The 22,106-nt window shown below is 46.1% G+C and overlaps 1 protein-coding gene across 5 annotated transcripts in view; it reads left to right on the top strand.

Annotated features, from left to right (window-relative positions):
• DIP2C (disco interacting protein 2 homolog C) overlaps nt 1-22,106 on the top strand; it is a 375,852-nt gene that overhangs the window by 236,853 nt on the left and 116,893 nt on the right. For all 5 annotated transcript variants that reach the window (XM_005564485.5, XM_065520211.2, XM_065520210.2 and 2 more), the window contains 6 exons: nt 971-1,180; nt 4,781-4,915; nt 7,203-7,322; nt 8,803-9,000; nt 13,802-13,893; nt 19,949-20,059. In XM_005564485.5, coding sequence (XP_005564542.3) covers nt 971-1,180; nt 4,781-4,915; nt 7,203-7,322; nt 8,803-9,000; nt 13,802-13,893; nt 19,949-20,059 — 866 coding nt within the window. The remainder of the gene's footprint in view (nt 1-970; nt 1,181-4,780; nt 4,916-7,202; nt 7,323-8,802; nt 9,001-13,801; nt 13,894-19,948; nt 20,060-22,106) is intronic.

Genomic DNA, 22,106 nt, shown 5'->3' with positions numbered 1-22,106 from the left:
ATAATCCAAGATATCCAATTTGTACAGATAGAAAAACCGATGAGAATGTATAAGAAACGAATACTGTAAAGGTGAATAGATTTGAGTGTAAAATGTAACATGAGGGTTTGTCGTGTGCCCCAGAGGAAAACGGGGGAGGTGGAGGGGGCCGCTCCATGTGAGGCACATTCTGCTTTCTCTCCTGTTACCATCATCAGCGTCTTGATCCTTAGGGAGCTGCATGGGTATCGAACACACCGATGTAGAAATCCATCACCCTCATGGGTATCGAACACACCGACGCAGAAATCACCTGCTTGGGTATCTAACACACTGATGTAGAAATAAATCAGTTGTATGGGTAACTAACACACAGACGCAGAAATCACCTGCATGGGTATCTAACACACTGATGTAGAAATAAATCAGCTGTATGGGTAACTGACACACAGATGCAAAAATCACCTGCATGGGTATCTAACACACTGATGTAGAAATAAATCAGCGGTATGGGTAACTAACACACAGATGCAAAAATCACCTGCATGGGTATCTAACACACACACCAACGTAGAAATAAATCAGAGCCCAGAAGAGCATCTCAGGACTAACCAGGGCTAAACATAGTCACACTGAGACTCCTGAGAGCCGCACAGGCCCTCCGCCTCCCCTTGCCCTCTCACTTTCTGACACACAAGAAAACACTTGGTTTCTTCCCAAACTGCTGTGCAGAGGAAATGTGTCAGTGCATCTTTGAGATGACAGTATCAAACATCTTATAGCACGTTTAAGGTGTTTTGGAAAAAAAAATTCATTATGCTAAAATAAATGGTTCATTATCTGAAAAGTGGTTTAACTTCTCGAGAGTGTCTACAGCAAAGTCATTGAACAACTGTTTAGACTTGTGTGAAGTACATCTGTGGCGAGGGACTGAGATTGTGGTGCATGTTTTTGCTGCAACATACAGCAAATTGCCTTTCTTCTTACACAGATACCTCTTCTGGCTCAGAAGATGAAGGCTCAGTGCAGGGGGACTCCCAGGGCACCCCCACCTCCAGCCAGGGCAGCATCAACATGGAGCACTGGATCAGTCAGGCCATCCACGGCTCCACCACGTCCACCACCTCCTCGTCCTCCACGCAGAGCGGGGGCAGCGGGGCTGCCCACAGGCTGGCGGACGTCATGGCCCAGACCCACATAGGTGAGCACGCTTCACAGTGTCTTTCTGTGCCTGTTGTTTAAATGCCTTTGTGTGTGCACGTTCTCCTCTGTTTGCATCATGGCTGTGGAATCCCTTAGTGGAAAGAGCGCAGAGCCTCTCTGGCCCCTGGGGTGCTTTGGTTGGATTGTTTCTGGAAGATGCTTTACTGCTTCTCATGCCCAGGTCCCTCCCACAGCTGGAATTCCAGGGGCCTTGTTACTGGGGAATCCCGCAGCCATATCCGAATTCCAGGGGCCTTCTGTTCATAAGTCCATTCGTGTTCCTGGGGAATCCTGCAGCCATATCCGCTCCCATCTTTTCTTCTCACTTATGCTCCTACATGAAACCTTAACAGTCCCAGTCAACAGGACAGGGTTTTAAAGTGTGCTTCTCCTGACCACGGGAGTCATTTAAGGAAACGAGGGCTTTAATCACGGCCACTTTACGCTACTGTCTGCCACAGGTGTTCAGATTTCTCGGGCGTGGCGCACTGTTTTGTGTAGGTTCTGTGACAAGGGAGATCCTCTGTATTAGAAAAAGAACGAAGTCAGGATCACTGCCCCACAACGTTTGAAGATGCCGTAGAAAAGGAGTGAAGTGAGAATTATTAGAGGAAGAGTCTGCACGTGGGGGAGCGGTGATGAGCCTCGTGTTGCTCTGCCTCTGAATGGTTCAGGAGTAAATGTTTTCCATCAAGTACAGGACTAGGGTTGAATAGGATTTGGTGTGTGTCTCTATTAAAGCAGTAGCCGGAGACGACTGTGTACCACGTCGCCGATAATGGAGCACCAGCCACAGGCTCAGATGCTCCCAGCACCAGCTACTGCAGGAAAGCCTGATCTCTGCAAAACCCTCAGTGGGAAGCAGGTGGACGTCATGTGTGATCAGATAGCCCACAGACACCCCAGAACCCCAGAATGTTCACTTCTAGATCACTGACTCCTTGACACCCAGAGGCGTTTCGGATTGACTTGGGTCCCAGCCCCTTCGGTGCTCACTGACACTGAAAGCGTCAGCTGTTTTCTGTCTGGAGCAGGAGTTTGCTGTCAGGAGAGCTGGGTCTGTCTCACTTTTCCCAATAACTGCTGCTGGGATCTTGAAGTCCCTTCTCCTGCTTCAGGCTTTGAGTGAGGGAAAAAAAATTGAAAATAATTTTTCTCTCTCAACTGTTGTGAGTATAAAGGAGAAAACAGAAATACACTCTAAAAGTTTGCAAAGTAGTACTCAAATGCAAAGCAGTGTTAAACTTCAGTATGACACAGTTTCAGGAACATGTACACTGGTTTATGTGAATTAACCTATACTTGAAATCACAGTAGGTTAAATATTGAACAGAAATGTGTGACTGTTATGTATTTTTCCATAATAAAATTCCGTGTGTTTATTGGATCCCAGGATAGTGGCTGAGGCTCTGCCAGACGTGAACGGGGAGGCCAGACACCGCCTCTGCCACTTGGTGGAAGCATTTGTATCCTCGGATTTTATTCAATTTTAAGAAAATGCACAGAATCTTACCAAGGAAAACACATATTTTTGAATAAATGGATCACTGCACTTGGGCCTCCCTTTGTGGGTTTACCCTTTCAATACTGGAGGAAGTTTTAGTACAAAGAATTAATGTATCCAAACTAGGAGGGGCTCCTAACTCATGCACATCAGGGCTCAGTGTGACCCAAATGTAACTCTCGGGTGATCACATTCCGGTAATTTCTAATTGGGCGCAAAGATAATCTTCCTAGACTATCTGGAAATTTTCTATAACTTGGAATTTTTTTGGAAAAGCCGTGGCAAAATAATGAAACTTAGAAGAGGAAAAATATTTTGTGTGGCAAAACAAGAGAAGTAAAAAGTCAGATGTGCCGGTGAACGAGAACGTAGCATGTGTGATCGTGTGTGCGCGAGTGTTGTAAGGAGTCTGGGCACAACAGTCACACTGGCCAAGCCCTCCAGCAAGGGACCGAAGGGGCGGCCACAGAGGCTGCCTTGGTCCGAGGGGAGAAAAGCCAGGGCTGCAGACTCCAGGTCACGCAGTCTCACAGAGCTGGCCGCGCTTCTACTTGTTGAAGCGAAATCTCAAGTCCTTTGTGGATTTTTCCCACCAGTTTATGCCAGCAGTTAAGTAGGGACATCTCACATGCATCTTCACAGTCAAGCCAGTTTGGCATAAGATAGGAAATCGCATTCTAGTTTTCTGTTTCCACTGCTGTACCCGTTGTCCATCTAGAGGCTGCAGCGCTTTCACACCTCGGAGCTGAGAGGAGGCCTCCCAGACGCTACCATCCAATCCGCGGAGGACTGAGGGTTGGTTCTGCAGGAAGTCGGGCCTCCTGCCTCCAGGTGGAAAGTCGTGGCACGGACGGACGGTGTGGCCGACCCTCCCCTTAGTGAGAGCCGATCATTCTCTTCTCAGTCAGGGGTTCCAAGCGAGTGGCGTTGCCAAATCGACTTGTGACGCCAGACTGACACCCTCAGGAGGCGGCTCAGCACCCCCACCCCGCCCGGTTCTCGGATCATAAAGGAGCCTCGTTTCACGGTCTCTCTTGTGCCTCGATTTTCTGTTGCTGTTTTTGTGCGTTCGGTTGATTTCGCCGTCTAGACGGCCTCTGGGCGCGGTGCTGACACGGGCAGCGTCCGGTGAAGAAAGGCTTTGGGGATGAGCACCACTTTCAGCAGCACAGAATGTCACGCTTCTGTGGCTTCTGTCACGTAGGACAGTGGTGGGTGATCCTGAAAAGCTGCTGTCAAAGGAGGATTCAGAATCCGGATCTGCACTGTGGCGCCCATCAGGATTCTAGGTGTGACGGGCGTGGTCCGTGGGCTGCTTGGCGCATCTTCAACGTTTTATTCATTAACTAGCAAAGCAGGCTTTTCCCCATTTAGCCACGTCCGGCTTGGCTTTCTCTCCACCGCGTGCTATAAGAGAAAGCTCCATGCGCTCATTGGCCTCACGCAGTCCTTAGTACACATTAGGGTGTAAATGTGGTTTTTTGAATGATTAGTATTGTTTGTACTAAGACAAATAATAATAGTTCTTGATGTTTCCCCCTTTAGTAAAGAAAATCCTATGAACGTGTATGTGTTAGCTCATGCAATCCACCCAACTACCCTACATGGTCATGGCCATTACTGTTCCCATTTGATGAATAACTGAGGCACGGAGAGCTTAAGGGACATCCTCAAATCCCCAGAAGTTTCCAGAGCTGGGTTTCCATTTCCAGGCCCTGGGCTCCAAAGCATGAGTAAAGCCCTGGGCTGTGTCGATGGTGGCCGACAGGAAACGGGACCCTTCCGTGAACACACACAGGGTTCCCGACACCCTGCCATCGCCGGTCTAGCGTTATTCTAGTTAAAACGCCGCTGACGTGGCTCCTGTTAGGAAATTGAGGTTTCACTGAACTCTGCTCCATTTGCGGCAACATGAGTTATGCTGGGGTCCCCCTTTGTGCCGGATGTTTGTGGCAGACGTGGCTGAGACCGGCTTTGGCTTCTCACGACACCCCCAGGGTGAACGCCTGTGCTCCGGTCTCTTCCTGAGCTATGGCTCAACCTGCGAGCAAACGCCACAACCACCAGAAACACTCATGATGTGCTTCTTTACAGAAAATCATTCTGCACCTCCTGACGTAACCACGTACACCTCAGAGCACTCCATACAGGTGGAGAGACCACAGGGTTCCACGGGGTCCCGGACAGCGCCCAAGTACGGCAACGCCGAGCTCATGGAGACCGGGGATGGTACGTCCCAAAGCAGAGATGCGTTTTTTCTGGTAAACGGTTTGTGCTGATGTCCCGTTCTGTGCCCGTGACTGGGTGTGTTTCTTCCTGGGGTGCAATCTGCTGTCATTTTATCTGCTGAATAACTAACAGTGGTTCAGCAACTGAGAAATTCTTGTACAGGTGTTAAGACCATGAACAGTCACTTAGAAGAGCAAGATGAAGTTAAATGTACAACAGAATTACTGTCAGATGGGCCGATATGTTGCTTTAGACTTTGGAGGAAAGAGGGTCTTTTTATCCATGTTGGACAGAGATGTCAGCGACTTGGTACCAGGCTGCGGCTGAGGGCTTCTCCTTCCTGTGGCCTGGTCTTGGTACGTTCTGATTACAGCGGCGGTTTGTATCACCTAGCCGCTGTTCTATTTAAGTCTCAGTCCTTCCCGGGATCATAAAAGTCAGTGTAGAACCTAGCAGTGAATGAAATACAATGCCCCCGTGTGAAGCTGCATGGAGAAGCCTTGGTGTGCCCTCATCTTGTGGTGCAGGGAACTCACAGGCGGACAGGGAGGCCTGTGGGAGCGCCGAAAGGCACAGTGGACAGGGAGGCCTATCCGAGCTCCAACAGGCACACCGCTGCATCCTCAGGTGAGGCAGAGCCTGGCCGTGGCTTTGCAAGTGTCCAGTTAGTGCACTTGAAATCGCCCTGGTTGCTGGTGCGATGACTTTTGCTGGAATGCCTTTCTGTGTCATTATTTGCTTTAGTTCTCTGATAAGTTCAGTCTATAGTAAATTGGCCGTTTTTGTTACTCTTGTCACGGTCATTTTAGTAACTATGTCATCTTTCAAGTCTGTCATCTTCGCCTTTGTTCCCCAGGTAAATCCCGCGTGGTGTATTGTGTCGTCTTGATGTGTCACAGCCTCCCACACCAGAACCCACAGGGGCCCTCGCTGGGAGGGTGATTCTGGGCCACACCCCAGACGTCATGAGCTAGAAGTTCTGGGGGCTCTGAGGTGATTCTGACGTCTGCCAAATTAAGCTTGAGAATCGTAGCCTGGCGGGGATGGTCTGATTGGTCCGAACCAAATTAGTTGGGCTATTTAATGGGAAAATACTATGCTTAGATGTTGAGAGATCTGGATTGTGTGTTTTTCTGTATTTTCAGAGATATGAAATATTTAATGTCTCAATTCTGAAAGTGCCCACAGAGCATTTTGAGACACTGATTAAAAAATCTTGATAGAAAAAATTTCCTTGAATTCTGTTCTATTCCCCCCAAATGTTGAGGTCTGTTTTTTATGGTCCAGTGCAGGGGCGAACAAGGGCTCTGCCTCAGGTGAGGGAATGGCCTGCCAGCTGCACCTGCAGAGACCCCTGCACCGTCCAGGCCCACAACTCTGGCTGATGGTTTCCCAGGTCCTGCTGGCTTGCGGCGTGTGCCTGAGGAGGACACTTTCGATCTAGTTGGAGCATCAGTGTCTTGATCCTCTGTCTTGTTCATTTATTTGATTGATTTATCTTGAAATTTGAAAACTGACTTTTTCATTTATTAAATCAGTTGATTTTCAGAGTGATGCAGCATTTGCTGTAATTAGCACAGTATTATAAAATGGGGTTTTTCTCAGTCCACTTGGATAGGTATGTGCTAGTATTCTGTTACACAAAAATTTGAGTTTAGAGACTTTAACTTCTGTGTTTGAGGATGCATTGCCTGTGTGTGGGCTGAGCTGCGTGGGTTTGGAACATGTGTGAGGAGCTCAGCCTTATTAGGAGTGGACAGGGCTTGGACGTGGTGGTGCTGGAACCCGAGCCCGGGGCTGTGGGATGCTGGGGGTTCCAGACGTGACTCACCAGCCCGATGTTCTCGTGCCTCCGTGAGGCCGAATGCTGACGGTCCCTGGAGAGACAGACTCAGGGAAGGCCTTACTGCTCCACTGATGGTCTCGCCCTGTTGAGAAGGGGGACCTGGGGCAGTGAGAATGAGGAGTCTGCCCTCTGCAGATGACAGTTCTGTCCTGAGAATCAGAGCCGGGGTCAAGCATGTGGTCCTGAGGCTCTTCCCAGCATGACCGGCAGAACAGCGCATGCTGGAACGTGGGAGACGTTCGGGTCCGATGCATCTCTGTCCTGTCTCCTGCGTAGCCACAGGGCTACTGTACAGCATGACCACCTCAGGCCCTTCCCGGGATGGCGTCTAGAAGGACGCCAGCCTGTTGCAGCCGTGCTGGGCAGGGGGGCTGTGGGACTGTGGGTGCTCGTTGAAGCTGTGATGATCGCTTCCCCCACCCACTGGTTCCTGTTTTTCAGGAGTACCAGTAAGTAGCCGGGTGTCAGCAAAAATCCAGCAGCTCGTCAATACCCTCAAACGACCGAAACGACCACCTTTACGAGAATTCTTTGTCGATGACTTTGAAGAATTATTAGAAGGTGAGAGAACTCTTTCCCACGTGTTTCTTCCAGATGCTCCTATGGTCCCATAAGCAATGACGTTTTTTTCTGCAGGGCTATTTTACTTTTTAAGAGCAGTAATCTTGGCGTTCATTGGATAATGGGAACCCAGGTATAGGGAGCAGGTGATGTTCCCAGGCAGCCTCCGTGTTGGCAGGTTTCTAAACCTGGTTGTTAGTCGTCCTCTTCAGGAGGTGATTTTGTTCCGTTACCCAGGTCAGGTCTCTCTCTAAGAACTCTAAGAGTATAGAAATACAAGTAAAGTATAAACATACAGAAAAACAAGTAAACTGGGGAAATCCTTCGCTCACAGCAAAACAGGCGTGTGAGGTGCCGCCTCCTCCCTCCTCCTCCTGCTGCTCCTTATAGATGCCGGAGCTGCTGCCTTTGCCCCCAAATGCTCCTGGGTCTTTTTAGACAAACAACTTAAAGTTGAAACAAAGCACAAGAACTGCTCATTGTAGCAAACTTGAGCTCCTTATTATCTTATGCATTAAACCACAAGTAAAAGCGGCCGGTTTTCTTCTCAGTCATAAAGTGAGAGACAAGTCTGTTCCAGAAATGGAAGAGATAATTTCCATTCTTCACCTCTCGCAAGGATTGGGCAGGTGGTATTTATGATGCACTGATTTTAGTTTTACTCAGGAAAATACTTGCTCCGTGTTGCTGTTATTCAGAGTACTTGTAGCAGATTTAAATGTACAGCTCAGACCAGGTGCGGTGGCTTATGCCTGTGATTCTGGCACTGTCGGAGGTCAAGGTGGGCAGATCACTTGAGCCCGGGAGTTCAAGACCAGCCTGGGCAATATGGCAAAACCCTGGCTCTACAAAAAAATATATATATGTATACACACACACACACACACACACACACACTAAAATTAGCTGGGCACGGTGGTGCATGCCTGTAGTCCTAGCTACAGGCTAGGACTGTAGCAGAGGCTAAGGTGGGAGGATAACCTGAGCCTGGGAGGTCGAGGCTGCAGGGAACTGTGATCATGCCATTGCACCGCAGCCAAGTCAGAAGAGAGAGACCCTGCCTCGGAAAATAAATGTACCATTAATTTTTAAGGACAAAATATAATTTAGCAAGATTTAAGCAATTTGGGGTCCAAAATCACTAGTTTATGTTGATAATGGAAATTTTCAGCATGGCTGTTTGAATTCCAGGCTCTCTGCCTGTATGCTGCTCAGTTCCACCTGTTGTCAGTTTGCAGCTGTGTCCAGGTCCACCTAAGCACTCCACCTACATGCTGCCTTGGAAATTACAAGAACTGATTTTTTACCAGCATTCGTGATGCTTGTGTATAGACCCCAATTGTAGAAAAGCATGCTTTTCTATCAGCCAATAAATGTGCACCTTAAGTATAAATCTCCTGGCTTCTTTATAAAGAACAAAAAGTAGCCACGCTAATGTGGATGCATTTCTCTCATAACCTCTTGTATTCAAATGATTTAGTTCAACAACCAGATCCGAACCAACCAAAGCCGGAGGGGGCCCAGATGCTGGCCATGCGTGGAGAGCAGCTGGGCGTGGTCACGAACTGGCCGCCGTCGCTGGAGGCCGCGCTGCAGAGGTGGGGCACCATCTCGCCCAAGGCGCCCTGCCTGACCACCATGGACACCAACGGGAAGCCCCTCTACATCCTCACTTACGGTAATCCCGAGGCTCACCCTCTGCCCTTTGCCCACCCCCTCTCGCAGCCACTCCCGAACGCACAAAGCTCAGTGTCCGTTCACATCCTCACGGTAATCCCGAGGCTCACCCTCTGCCCTTTGCCCATAGCCACGCACAGCCACTCCCGAACGCACAAAGCTCAGTGTCCGTTACTTCTGGTGACTGATGGATTTTAAGCTGCCTTATGTTTCTGGCACAGAAATAAATGGAATCTCGAAAGTTATTTTGTTAAATATATTTTGAGTTAAAACCAGAAATGGCTGCTTGAAGCAGTGACCATAACTTTTAATAAGATGTTAGATTTTCTTAAATACATACGTGATTTATTGAAATGCATGCTTTCAGCAAAGATTGGTAGTTAGAAAAATCTAAGCTTTCAGATATGTATCACTCAGAAGAAACAAAATCGGTTTCCAAGGGACTTTTTCAGAAGGCCAGAGAAACCACCTTTCCCTTAAGTCTTCAGTACAATTAATACAGCCTGAAAACTTTTGCACATGGTTAACGATAGCAGAGAAATGCATTCTCTTTTTTTCTGTGGATAAGAGACCATGGAGGAGCAGATTGTCAGGCTATTTTCTCTTTGCTTCAGCTTTACAAAGAAAACAGTAACTAAAAAGCTGGCATGATGGCTCGTGCCTATAGTCCCAGCTACTTGGGAGCTGAGGCAGGAGGATCACTTGTGACCAGGAGTTCGAGGCTGCATTGAGCTATGATTGTGTCACTGCACTCCAGCCTCAGTGACAGAGCAAGACCCCATCTCTAAAAAATTAATTCGAGTTTTCAAAAGATAAGAAAATAACTAAAGGACCAAAATGGTTCATTATGTCTGCATGTCTGAGATTTATGTTGACAGTTGAAATTTTGTTTTATTTTATTTTTTTTTCTTTTTGACTTTTTTTTTTTTTTTCAATTATACTTTAAGTTGTAGGGTACATGTGCATAACGTGCAGGTTTGTTACATATGTATACTTGTGCCATGTTGGTGTGCTGCACCCATCAACTCGTCATTTACATCAGGTATAACTCCCAATGCAATCCCTCCCCCCTCCCCCCTCCCCATGATAGGCCCCGGTGTGTGATGTTCCAAATTTTAAACATAGCTGTTTCAATTCTAGGCTCTTGGGCATGGTACAGTACGTCGTTCCACCTGTTGTCTGTTCGCAGGTTTTGTTTTTAACTTTAGGTTTTGTTATAACACAACACTTTTCTGATTGCAGGTAGGAAAGGAGTTGATTTCTCCATTAGCCATGGAGGCCCAAAGCCAGATGCTCTGTTGAATCATGGAATCTAAGTAGAGCCCAGCCTTTCGGGGTGGGGCTCCGGGAGGCGGCAGCTGTCGACCTGTGCATTTCACCGACAGATGGGGGATTTGGGCCTAGGAGCATACTGGGTTTGGGAGCGTGTGTTTTGTAGCTCCTTTGCTTTTATGGCTTCATTCAGTGGTTTTAAATGGATAGTGTGTGTCATCCATGATGAAGCATAAGCTTTACTTTTAAAATTATGCCCTCAGAAATAGGTTTTATTCAGTCAAAAGGATGAAAGACTTTTCTATGTGACCCTCATCTCCGGCCAAATTCAGCCCTGGAGCTAATTGTGTACTTGGAGTCACTGCTGCATGACAGCTGATGGCCTCCGAGGCCTCCCCGCCTACATGCCGGGAATTCCAGGAGCAGCCGTGCTCTTCCGGGTGCGTGCGTTCACTCTGAGCACTAACACACGTTCACTTGGACGTTTTAAGCATGCAGTATGCGTTGGCATGGGACTAAGTTTTAGGAAATTAAAGACGAATAAGACACAGTTCTCACGGGGCTCATGATCTCGATCAGAAGGATCGCCCCTCTCTGCTGCTGGAACATTGAACAGTGCTGGCGTCTTTCCCCTTCCTGCAAGGTTAAGATAAATGGGAGATGTAAGACACAGACTGAATATTCATATGAAAAGTTGGAGTCATCAGAACTCGTGCCCCCAACCAATGCATTTTAACTCCTGTTTTTAAATCATCTATATGTTGTTGTATTTTAATTACCCACATTAATTGCAGGCCGTGTGTTGATCTTGGTTTTTACTTGTTAAAGGAATATAAGAAAGTGACACATTTCCAAATGGAAGATTACAGCTTATCAGATGAAAACGCAGTGAACACTGTGGAAAGCTCCCTCTGCACAGAAATGCTAATGTAGATGAACGAATGATTGGCTGTTGCTGAGATGACTCAGAAACAAGCTCGTCGAATGAGAATTGTTCTAATACTGAGTAACCTGGTGTAACTGAAGGGCTGTATTCTCTAAGCTCCTGCTGTTTCCCCTCAACCCCCAAATTTAGCTTCCTACGAAGCGCTGGGGTAGCAGAATTCCCAGCTGATAAACTTAGGATCATTAATAGAAAGTGTAGGTGGCTAATGAAAGCCACAAGTCAATAAACTTGTGGAACATCTTATAATTCTGTTTTCCACCTTAGACTACCCGTGGCATTTCATAATCTTGTAAAAATAAGTCACGCTGTGCCGTTAATTGCCCTTCACGTCCTGCGTCCAGCAGCTCTGCGCTACACTCTGCCTCTGTGGTTTTCGGGAGAGACCTACACATTCATTTTGCGTTCCTACCAAGCCAGATGCTCATGTTCATCTCCCTTTTAATGTTTTATTTATGGTTTTCCTATTACTCCAGGTGTTTCGAGCAATCTACACGCTTGAGCTAGCAGCGCACTGGGCCACCCTTCTGTGGCCTTGCTGCTCTTTTGCATAGTTGATGGTGTGTCTCAAGTTCCCGCCTCCTTCCCGGGCTTGCTCCGGTTCAGCCCATCGCCACCCACTACTTCTCCCCTCACCAGTTACACTGTGTACAGTTGCCTGTTCCTCAGTCCAAACCAAGTGAAATTACAATTAATATCTAATACAACAGTGCTGACCTCACACACATCTCCTTTATGCATCAGTTAAGAACTGCTGTATCTTTATATCAGCAGCTTAACTTCTTGCCTTTTCTGTTTGAGAAGTATACCAAATATATTTCAAGAATTTTGCCAAAAGTTTGCATGTGTTTTATCAAACTCTCTATTGTTAACTAGCTTCTGTGTGAACTTAGGATGTCAAGACTCTTAGCTGAGAATGAAGTTGAAATTTTCACAAACTAGAATGGTGCTAATCGAGTGTAATTGATTTATTCAGTTGCAACACATTGTTTTTCTCTCAATTGCAATGAATTGTTATTGTTTACCCAACTATAATAGTTCCCTAATCTTATTCACATTAAAGAAATCCGAAGCCACAGAATAATAGTTTTTGTTGGGGAAGAAATACTCCAAGTTACATCTAATGAGCCAGTGATCGTTTTCAGGAAAATAAAATCCCCAAATAGAATTGCAGATGACTGTAAAGCTGCCAGTCTTGAAGACTACCTATGGTGTTGAGGATGAGGAGCTAAGGAAGACGGGAGGAGGGTACATGAATAAAAGTGTGTCTAGCAAAAGTGCTCAAGAATATGCTAGAATGCACACTGTAACTTTGTATTTCATTACAGCTTGCCTGTGACATTAGTAAAATGAAGAAACATTTGCTGAACCCATACTATGACCAGGACATGTCCTAGGAACTAGAACAAAAAAAAAAAATTCTCTTCATGTTCTCATTAGCAAGGGATAAATACTGTGGTAAACAAATAATACCCGAGGAGCCCTCATTCCCATAGGAAATAAACAAATTCAGGGTTTTTAAATTTGCACTGTGTTGTAAACAACGAAATCTGATTTAGCGTTTACATTTAAAATAGGGAAAAGATTAAAACAGTGATTGCATTGAAACAAAATAGTTAAGATTGCTGTTACCTTTATTACACTATTAAAGCATTATCGTGTCTTTTAACACCTTGACTACGAGAAGCTCTCGCAGCTGAAGCCTCTGAGACTAGCTTGTAAAAGGCCATTGTGTAATTTAAGAACTCATTTTAGGCTTTAAAGGCGTTATTTGATCTCAGACTGTTATATTTACCATTATCTTTATCTGAATCCAAGGATTCATCATTAAAAACCCTAAAACCCTGAGGTTAGGAAAGTTTGAAGGTGAGAAACACAGGACTTGAGTTTGGAGCCTCTTGAGGTGGTTTTCTGCTGTGTTCCTCAGTCCCGTGGGACCGACTGTGGATGAGGGACGTGTCACCGGGCGTGACTTTGTGGCAGTGACGTTGTTGCGGTGGCCCCACAGGACTCTCCTCCCTAGAACCTTCCCCACGGTTTCTGTGCTGACCATCGGTGTTTTCAGGGGCTTTGCTACAGGCACCTCGTGCACTCAGAGTGGATTTGTTTTGTGCCGGCCTTGTTCCAGCGTCCGGGCAGCTCTGACTGTTGCAGTTGGAGTCATTGCTTTTACTCCTCTTGACTCCAGGGACTCAGGATGAGTTGGAGCTTTGATCTGCAGGGAGAAGGTTCTTGGGGCCCTCCTGCTCCCTGGCAGTGTCATTTCAGCTGGGCAGATCCCAGCCCTGTGACGGTGTGTGCACTGTCAGCTCCCCCCACCGCTGGCCCCCACATCACAGATCAGAAGACAGGCCAACACTTGGTTTTCACTTTTTATTTTCATTCTCTCTCCTGAAGCTTTGTTTTTAGAATCCCTGTTCTACTTTCACTCATTTTCCATTCTCGCCTACCAGTTCCCCCTTTGCTCAGCTGCCCCCAGTTCAAGATACAGGAAGCAGAGTGGACTCATGCCCTGGACTTCGGTTTGCGGAAGCAGTGCTCTCTGTGTGGCTTAACATGCACATTTGTCTGTGACTTGTATTCATAGGCAAGCTGTGGACGAGGAGTATGAAGGTCGCTTACAGCATCCTGCACAAATTAGGCACAAAGCAGGAACCCATGGTGCGGCCTGGAGATAGGGTAAGTGCACCTTACATTGTTGAATCTACAGAACACACAGTCCTGTGTGGAAAAGATGCCCCCTGTTTAAACAGAGTTTAACAGTTCAGAGTTTTTGTTCAGTATTGCAGAGTTCAGCGCCACCTCCGCTTTCCACTGGAAAGCAAGTTTTCCTTCTTAACTGCTACCTGGTAAGTTACACAGGACCGATACTATTAATGGTATCTCCATTCTAATGTTACATCCTGAGCAGGTAATGGTCTTGTCCATGCCTTATGCCCCAGTTTAGATGTGGAGCTGGGTATAGAACCTGGTTTTGTTGCATTTATATGTACAGCTTTTTACCTATGTGCTTTACGTGCCCCAAAGGTTAGGTTATCCTACCTAAAGGACTCCAAGTGAATTACATAAAGACATCATTTAGAGCTCCATAAACCAACAGAAGCATGAGCTTTGATTACTTAAGCAATACTATAAAGGCATGAGTCTGCTGTGGGGCGTGTTCAACAGATTGCAGCAGGTCCAGGAGACCATGGACTGGGATTCTTTCCCATTTTTTTATTGAACACATTTGGCCTCTTTTAAAAGTAAACTGTAGATGTCATATTTCCTGATTATGAAATTTACTACAAAGCTTATAATAATCACAATAGTGTACTGGCTTAGAGACAGACGTATACACCAATGGAACAGAATAAAGAGCCCGGAGATAAACCCTCGTGTATATGGACAAGTGATTTCCAGCAGGGTGCCAAGATATTCAATGGGGAAAGGACAGCCTTTCCAACACACAGCTGGGAAAACTGGATATCCACTTGCAAGAGAATGAAGTTGGATGTTTACCTAACGTGCAAAAATTCATATGCAAAAAATTCATTCAAAATGGATCAAATGCCTAAATGTAAGAGCTAAAACCACAACCTAGAAGAAAACGTAAAGAAAATGCCTTAGAAGAAAATATAGGGAAGATACCTCACGTTGCTGGATTTGACATTAAAAATTTTTGTACATCAAGAAGAACTATCGAGAGAAGTGAAAAGGCCGCCTACAGAATGGGAGAAAATGTTTGCAAATTATTTGCCAACAGATTAATATCTAGAATATTTAAAGAATTCCTACAACCCACCACCACCAAAAGAAGCAACAACAACAAAAATGTTTAAATGGGCCAGACTTGAGTAGACGTTTCTCCAAAGATTTGGCAGTGGCCGATACACACATGAGGAGATGCTCAGCATCTCTGATGGGGAAAAGCAAACCAAAAGCTCAGTGAAACGCTGCTTTACACCGAGAAGCATGGCAATGACCAAACCACCGAAAAGGGCACGTGTTGGCAAGGACGTGGGGAAATTGGAACCCTCGCGCACTGCTGGTGAGGATGTAAAATGGTGCAGCCTCTCCGAAAAACATGGCAGTCCCTCAAAAAATTAAACATGGAATTACCGTGTAATCCAGCAATTCTGCTTCGGGGTGTGTACCCAGAAGGATTGAAAACAGAGTCTAGGAGAGAGTTGAGTACACTCAGGCTCATAGCAGCCGATTCACAAAACCAAACGGTGGAAGCAGCCCCAAATCTAAGGACTAGGTGTGGATTTCCCATCAGAAGGGAGGAAGTTCTGGCACATAACACATGGATGAACCTTGAAGATACTATGCCTAGTCAAATAAGCCAGACATAAAACAGGTACTATGTGATTCCACTCCTATGAGCGTAACTGCCCAACAGGTTCACCTTGCCGGCTGCCTAGCCAGAGCCAATTTATCTCGATGGTAATTGCGGTGGAGAGAGTGATTCACGCAGAGCTGGCTGTGCGGGAGACTGGAGTTCTGTTATTACTCAAATCTCCCCAAGTGTTCCAGGATGGTTCAGAGGTTTTAAGGATAACTTGGCGGGTGGGGACTTGGGAAGTGGGGAGTGCTGATTGGTCGGGTTGGAGGTGGACTCAAACGGGGATCAAAGTGAGTTTTTCCTGCTGTCTTCTGTTCCTGGGTGGGTTCCCAGAACTGGCTGAGCCAGATGACCTGTCTGGGTGGTGTCAGTGGTTCCATCCAGTGCAAGGTCTGCAGAATACCTCCAGCACCGATCTTAGGTTTTATGATAATGATGTTATCCCCAGGGGCAATTTGGGGAGGTTCAGACTGTTGGAACCAGAGGCTGTTATGACCCCTAACCGGTAATTTCTAATCTTGCAGCTAATTTGTTAGTCCTGCAAAGGCAGACTGGTCCCCAAGCAAGAAGGGGGTCATTTTGGGAAAGGGCTATTATCAGTTTTGTTTCAGAGTTGAACTGTGAGCTGAATTCCTTCCCAAGGTTAGTTTGGCCTACACCAGGAATGAACAAGGACAGCTTAAAGATTGGAAGCAAGATGGAGTTGGTTAGGTCTGATCCCTTCCACTGTCATAATTTCCTCAGTTACCATTTTCACAAGAGTGGTTTCATGACATCCGTAGAGTAGTCAAACTCTAGAGAACCAAAAGTAGAAAGGTGAGGTGCCAGGGACTGGGGGAGAGGAATGCAAAGTTCGTGTTAAATAGCAACAGAGTTTCTGTTTGGGAAGATGAGAAAGTTCTAGAGATGGCTGGTGGTGGTGCTTGTACAACAGTGTGATTGTGCTTCATGCTACTGAATTCTACATGTAAAAATTGTTAGAATTGTAAATTGTGTGTTACCACATAATGAAATGGTAATTGTAATGGAATATCTCCATTATCTGTAATGTGGTTCATAGTCTTAATAGTTTTAACAATTCTTTCATGGTATGGCCTCCAGACACTTGAAGTTTCCATATGATAATTACAAAATAAACTCCTGGGTTCCTCTGAGATGTCAGTAGGGATACAGGAAGCACGGTTTTGATGAAATATGTAAAGAGGCTCATTTTAGGCAGGGATTGGTTTAGCTTGGTTGGGTGAGGGGTGAAGGTGCTACTTTTCTAAAATTATTCTTACAAAATATTATCTGAGAAGGGCTCTCGAGGAGAAAAGATGAGCCTGTAGCTCTTGGTCGGGTGCCCAGAGGTAGCGTGGAAGGTGCTGAAGCCGTTCGTCTGGACAGCAGCGCCGCCTGTGCGAGGATCCCTGGAGGGGAGCTGGGAATCCTTCGGCCAGAAAGGTCTTCGCTGCCCTGAAGAGCCTGTACATGTGCCTCCTGACTGGCTGGCGCCTGCTCTGTGAATAATTAGGTACAGTGAGGTGTCAAAGAAGTACACAGAGGATTGAATGGAGGGAAGCCATGTGGGTTTACAAAAATCGAGCATCTTTGTATTTGTAAAGTATTGCATTGGAATCACTATAGAGATAGCAATAAAACAGGATTTGTGACTGATTCAAATATTGAAGGAATGATGTAAGTACAGAATGTTCTCTTCCTTAAATTGCAAAAAAAAATTTCAGTTTTGATGCTAAAAGAGCCTTTAAGTATTTTCCCCTTTTCTATGCATTACTTGTCGCGTGCGTACAATAATGTACAATTTTATATTCTGCTTTTATTAACTTTGTTACACCACATTTCATCACATTTCAGTACAACTCTGCAGTGGTCTATAATACGGAATTTTCAGCATTAACTCTAGTGAGAATTTTAAACCCCTGATAAAGAAGAACTTCCTTTGAGCAGAGACACCAGGAGCTGGGAGAGGAGCCAGACGCGAGGTGCTTCTTGGGAGAGGGCTGATTGCAGTCTGGCCGTGGGGATGACACGTATCCTCTCCGTCTCAGCTGTCTGCCCCTGGTGAAGACTCTGCCTCCAGAGCTGGCATTCTGGGAAGATTAACAAGTCAGAATTGAACATGTTCTTTATGAATAGGTGCAATCATCAGTTTTGGATGGAACTTTAACATCTTCTGAATTTTCGAAGGTTTCCTGGTGTTTTTTGGTCCGCCTTAGGGGAAGTAGTTGTACAGCAGTAGTAATGTGAAAATCTGACAAACATTTAACTGAATACTGTTTGTTTACCGTATCAAGATCTGAAAAACATGCCATTAGCTCAGTCCATCACGTGACACTCATGACTGTAAACCTCAGTTTGAAGAAATAATTGGTTGTAGCTTATCTGCATAGACGTACAAATTATTTTATTCCCTTTCTAATCTCTTAGCAGATTGTAGTGGACTGTAGAAATGCCATACAGAAAGGAAATATTCATATATTCATAGAATCTACAACTTAATTTTGTGTCGGCCAATGATCCTGCATTCCAACCTTTCCAGCATGGCCTGCTCCCCTCTCAGTGACCGTCGGGATGCTTTCGTGTCAGCCCGCTTACTTAGATACACACATGATTAGGATGTTTGTCCAAAACTGTTCGTGATGAAGTTAGTTCCAGCTAGGACATTTTTAATAAATTCTTTAACTTCAAGAATGAGGCCTGGTGCGGAGGCTCATGCCTGTAATCCCAGCACTTTGGGAGGCTGAGGTGGGTGGATCACTAGGTCAAGAGATCGAGACCAGCCTGGCCAACATGGTGAAACCCTGTATCTACAAAAAATACAAAAAAAAAAAAAATGGCTGAGTGTGGTGGTGCACGCCTAAGTCCTAGCTGCTCGCAAGGCTGAGGCAGGAGAATCGCTTGGATCTGGGAAGTAGAGGTTGCAGTGAGCCGAGATTGCACTACTGTACTCCAGCCTGGGCAACACAGCAAGACTGTCTCAAAAAAAAATCCAGAATGAGGTAATGCAAAAATGATGCACGTGTGCTAAATCATAGGAAAATCATAGGATTCATGTGCTGATGAAAACACTGTCCATAAGAGGAACACTAATGCTGCCCCACACACGAGTAACCTGTGTCAAAATAGAAGCAGAGTTCGCAGGGCATAGTGGGAATCCAGAAATAGGGCTGTCTATTAAAACTCTATCATCGAAGGAAAATTGTTCCTCGTCAAGAAAGGACCGTCGGAAAACGTATTTAGAAAACATATTGGCCAGGCACAGTGGCTCACATCTGTAACCCAAACACTTTGGGGGATCCAAGGCAGGAGAATCGCTTGAGGCCAGGAGTTTGAGGCCAGCCTAGGCAACATAACGAGACCCCATCTTAAACATATTTTTTAAAACTTAGTTGAGTGTAAGGCCAGCCTGGACAACATAGTGAGACCCCATCTAAAATATTCTTTAAAAATTAACTGGGTATAGTAGTGCCCACCCGTAAGGCAGGAGGATCGCTGGAGCTCACGAGTTCAAGGCTGCAGTGAGCTATGGTTGTGCCACTGCACTCCAGCCTTTGTAATAGAGTGAACTTGTTTCTTAAAAAAAAAAAAAATCTATTAGTAGGTACCAATATTACTTGATAATTTACATTAACCACAGTTTTAGAACTCTGACAATTCTCGTAGGAACTTAGTTCCTAAGCGGTTGATCTGGCAGGACGGATCGGTGCTACATCCAGGCAGCTACACAGGGAAGACTGCTGCAGGGAGGGGCAGGGCCCACAACAAGTGCACGCGTGTGGCATCGGGACTGATGCTGCTACCAGCCCTAGTGCCAGTAACTTGGCCTTTACTCATAGTCAGCATCCATGAGCTCACGCCGTGGGTCAGGCATCCCACTGAGCTCTCCATGTATTCTCTCCTTAGATCTTCACGACCACATTAAGACATAGGCTCTATCATTCTCACTTTTCAGAGAACACTAAGGCTTGGAGAGGCCACAGTTGTGCCTGAGATTCCAGAGCTAAACACTGACATGGGATCTGAGCCGAGTCCTGCGCATGGCCTAACAAACTGCACAACTGTCCCATGACAGTCATGAAGACTGTGTAGAAATACAAGGAAGTACTTACAAAGCTTAGTGAGAAACAGTAGGATATGACTTCATCTATGTGAAATGTGTGGGTATGGAAGGTAATATGCAAAAATTAAAGGCAGTCGTACTCTGGTGATGGTATGACAGACGACTGTTCACACGTTTGTCTTCTACATGAATTCACGACCAGGTGCGTGATGCTTATTAAAACACGGCTTACTGAAATGCATTTTACATGGGACCTGGTTCTCACTGAAGCATGCCCTCACCTAGAACCAAGTCTTAGGAAGCCAGGACCCCACGTTAACGCTGACCTGCTCTGGCCTGTCCCACAGGTGGCACTGGTGTTCCCCAACAACGATCCGGCCGCCTTCATGGCAGCTTTCTACGGTTGCTTGCTGGCCGAGGTGGTCCCCGTGCCCATCGAGGTGCCGCTCACGAGGAAGGTAAGGAACGCGCCCTTTGCTCGGTCTCTTGCTGAGTGAGATGGCTTTCATGGTGGCTGTCTCCCAGCTGGGTGAGGGTCTCCTCGCTGTTTCTGGGACCTTGGATTTCCTTCAGTTACCTCAATAGGGGGCGTGGTCGCTGGTGGGCCCTGCAGCCTGGGATGGGTGTCCCGGAGGGTGGAGCACAGCTTGCTTTGGCGTCAAACACGGAGCAGCAGCCTCTTGGTCAGTAAAGCAAGGGTGTTTGAGAATCTTGTTCCTTGGTGTCATGTGCACTAGAATTGGGGTAAATGATAGTTTTTTGAAATTTGTTATTTTTTGAAGGGTGGTGGATGCTGCTTTTGTTAAGGTGTTTTGACATCCAGTCCAAGGTTGACCTGTGATTTGTCAGATCTTATTCTATAAGGAAAATAAACCGCTAAACTTGCTATTGTAATTATTGTTTAGTCTGATGTAAAGAAATTAATGTGCATTGTCAATCAAAAAGTATTTGAAACAGGTTTCAATTTAGAATTTTATTTTGCCAAGGTTAAGGACATGGCCAAGACCCAGCCTCAGGAGGTCCTGAGACCGTGTGCCCAGGGTGGTCTGGCTGCAGCTTTTGGGTTCACACATTTTCAGGAGACATGAGACATTAAGCAATACACATAAGACGTATGTTCATTTGGTCTAGGAAGGCCCGACAGCTTGAGGCAGCAGTTGGGGGCCTTCTAGGTCACAGGTGGATTCTAAGATTTTCTGATTGGTAGTTGGTTGAAAGAGTTTATCTAAAGCCCTGGAATCAATAGAAGCCAGTGTCTTAGGGTTCGGGGTTGTAGAGACCAAGGTTTTCATTATGTGGAGGAAGCCTCCAGGCACCAGGCTTCAGAGAGAATAGATGTAAATGGTTCTTATCAGACTTAAAAAGGTGCCAGAGTCTTAGTTAATTCTCCCTGGATCAGGAAAAGGCCCTGGAAAGGGAAGGAGATTCTCTACAGAATGTAGATTTTCCCCACAAGAAAGAGCTTTATAGGCTATTCCCAACTATGTCAAATATATTTTGAGGTAAAATACTTTGATTTCTTTCAGGGCCTGCTGTTTGTCATGTTGGTATCTTATTGCTACAGAGCGTCAGCTTTGTCGGTCTGGAGTTCTGTCTTTTAATGCCGTTGCTGGTCAGCTGTGCCTGAATTTAACCAGAGGATGAGGGTGTAAGGAGGCGCTTCTGACCCTCCTTCCCATCACAGCTGAACTGGTTTTTCAGGTTAACTTTGGAATGTCCTTGGCTGAGGGAAGGGGTCTCTCCAGTTGGCTGAGGGGCTTAGAATTTTAGTTTTGGCTTATGCTGCGTAAACCTGTGATGTGCCCATGCACACGGCCCTTAAACCATCAGCTCCTTGTAGCACTTTTTTTTTTTTTTTTTTTTTTTTTGGAGATGGAGTTGCTCTGTCTCCCAGGCTGGAATGCAGTGGCGTGATTTCAGTTCACTGCAACCTCTGCCTCCCGGCTTCAAGCGATTCTCCTACCTCAGCCTCCTGAGTAGCTGGGATTACAGGCGTGTGCCACCACACCCAGCTAATTTTCTTATTTTTAGCAGAGACGAGATTTTGTTGTGTTGGTCAGGCTGCTCTCAAACTCCTGACCTCAGGTGATCTGCCTGCCTCGGCTTCCCACAGGGTGGGAATTACAGGCGTGAGCCACTGCACCTGGCCCCTTTAGCACATCTTTAATGCGTGCACTGTGTGGGTGACTCTTCTAACTCTGAAAGGCAACAATCATAGGTAGCCCAGGCTAAGAGTTCCCAAAGAAACTTCCAGCTGTCTTTGTGGCTATTCCAACATTAAAGTTTGTTGACTCAATATTTAAGAAAACCGTCTGCCACCTCTTAGAACACACATGGGTATCTCTTCAGAGTCTATGCCAGTATACGGTTGCATTTCAAACTGCCCCTTGGAATGGGAACGGGGTTCCTTTTGGAAACAGGAAAGATGATTGCTATTTTCATTTCCTATGTATAAAGCCAGGAAGTTCATGCTTGGCCTCCCGAGTATGCGCGTGTCTGGCAGAG

The sequence above is a fragment of the Macaca fascicularis genome, chromosome 9 (genome assembly GCF_037993035.2).
Source record: "Macaca fascicularis isolate 582-1 chromosome 9, T2T-MFA8v1.1".
Lineage (NCBI taxonomy): Eukaryota > Metazoa > Chordata > Mammalia > Primates > Cercopithecidae > Macaca > Macaca fascicularis.
This window is presented reverse-complemented; position numbering and strand designations above follow the sequence as displayed.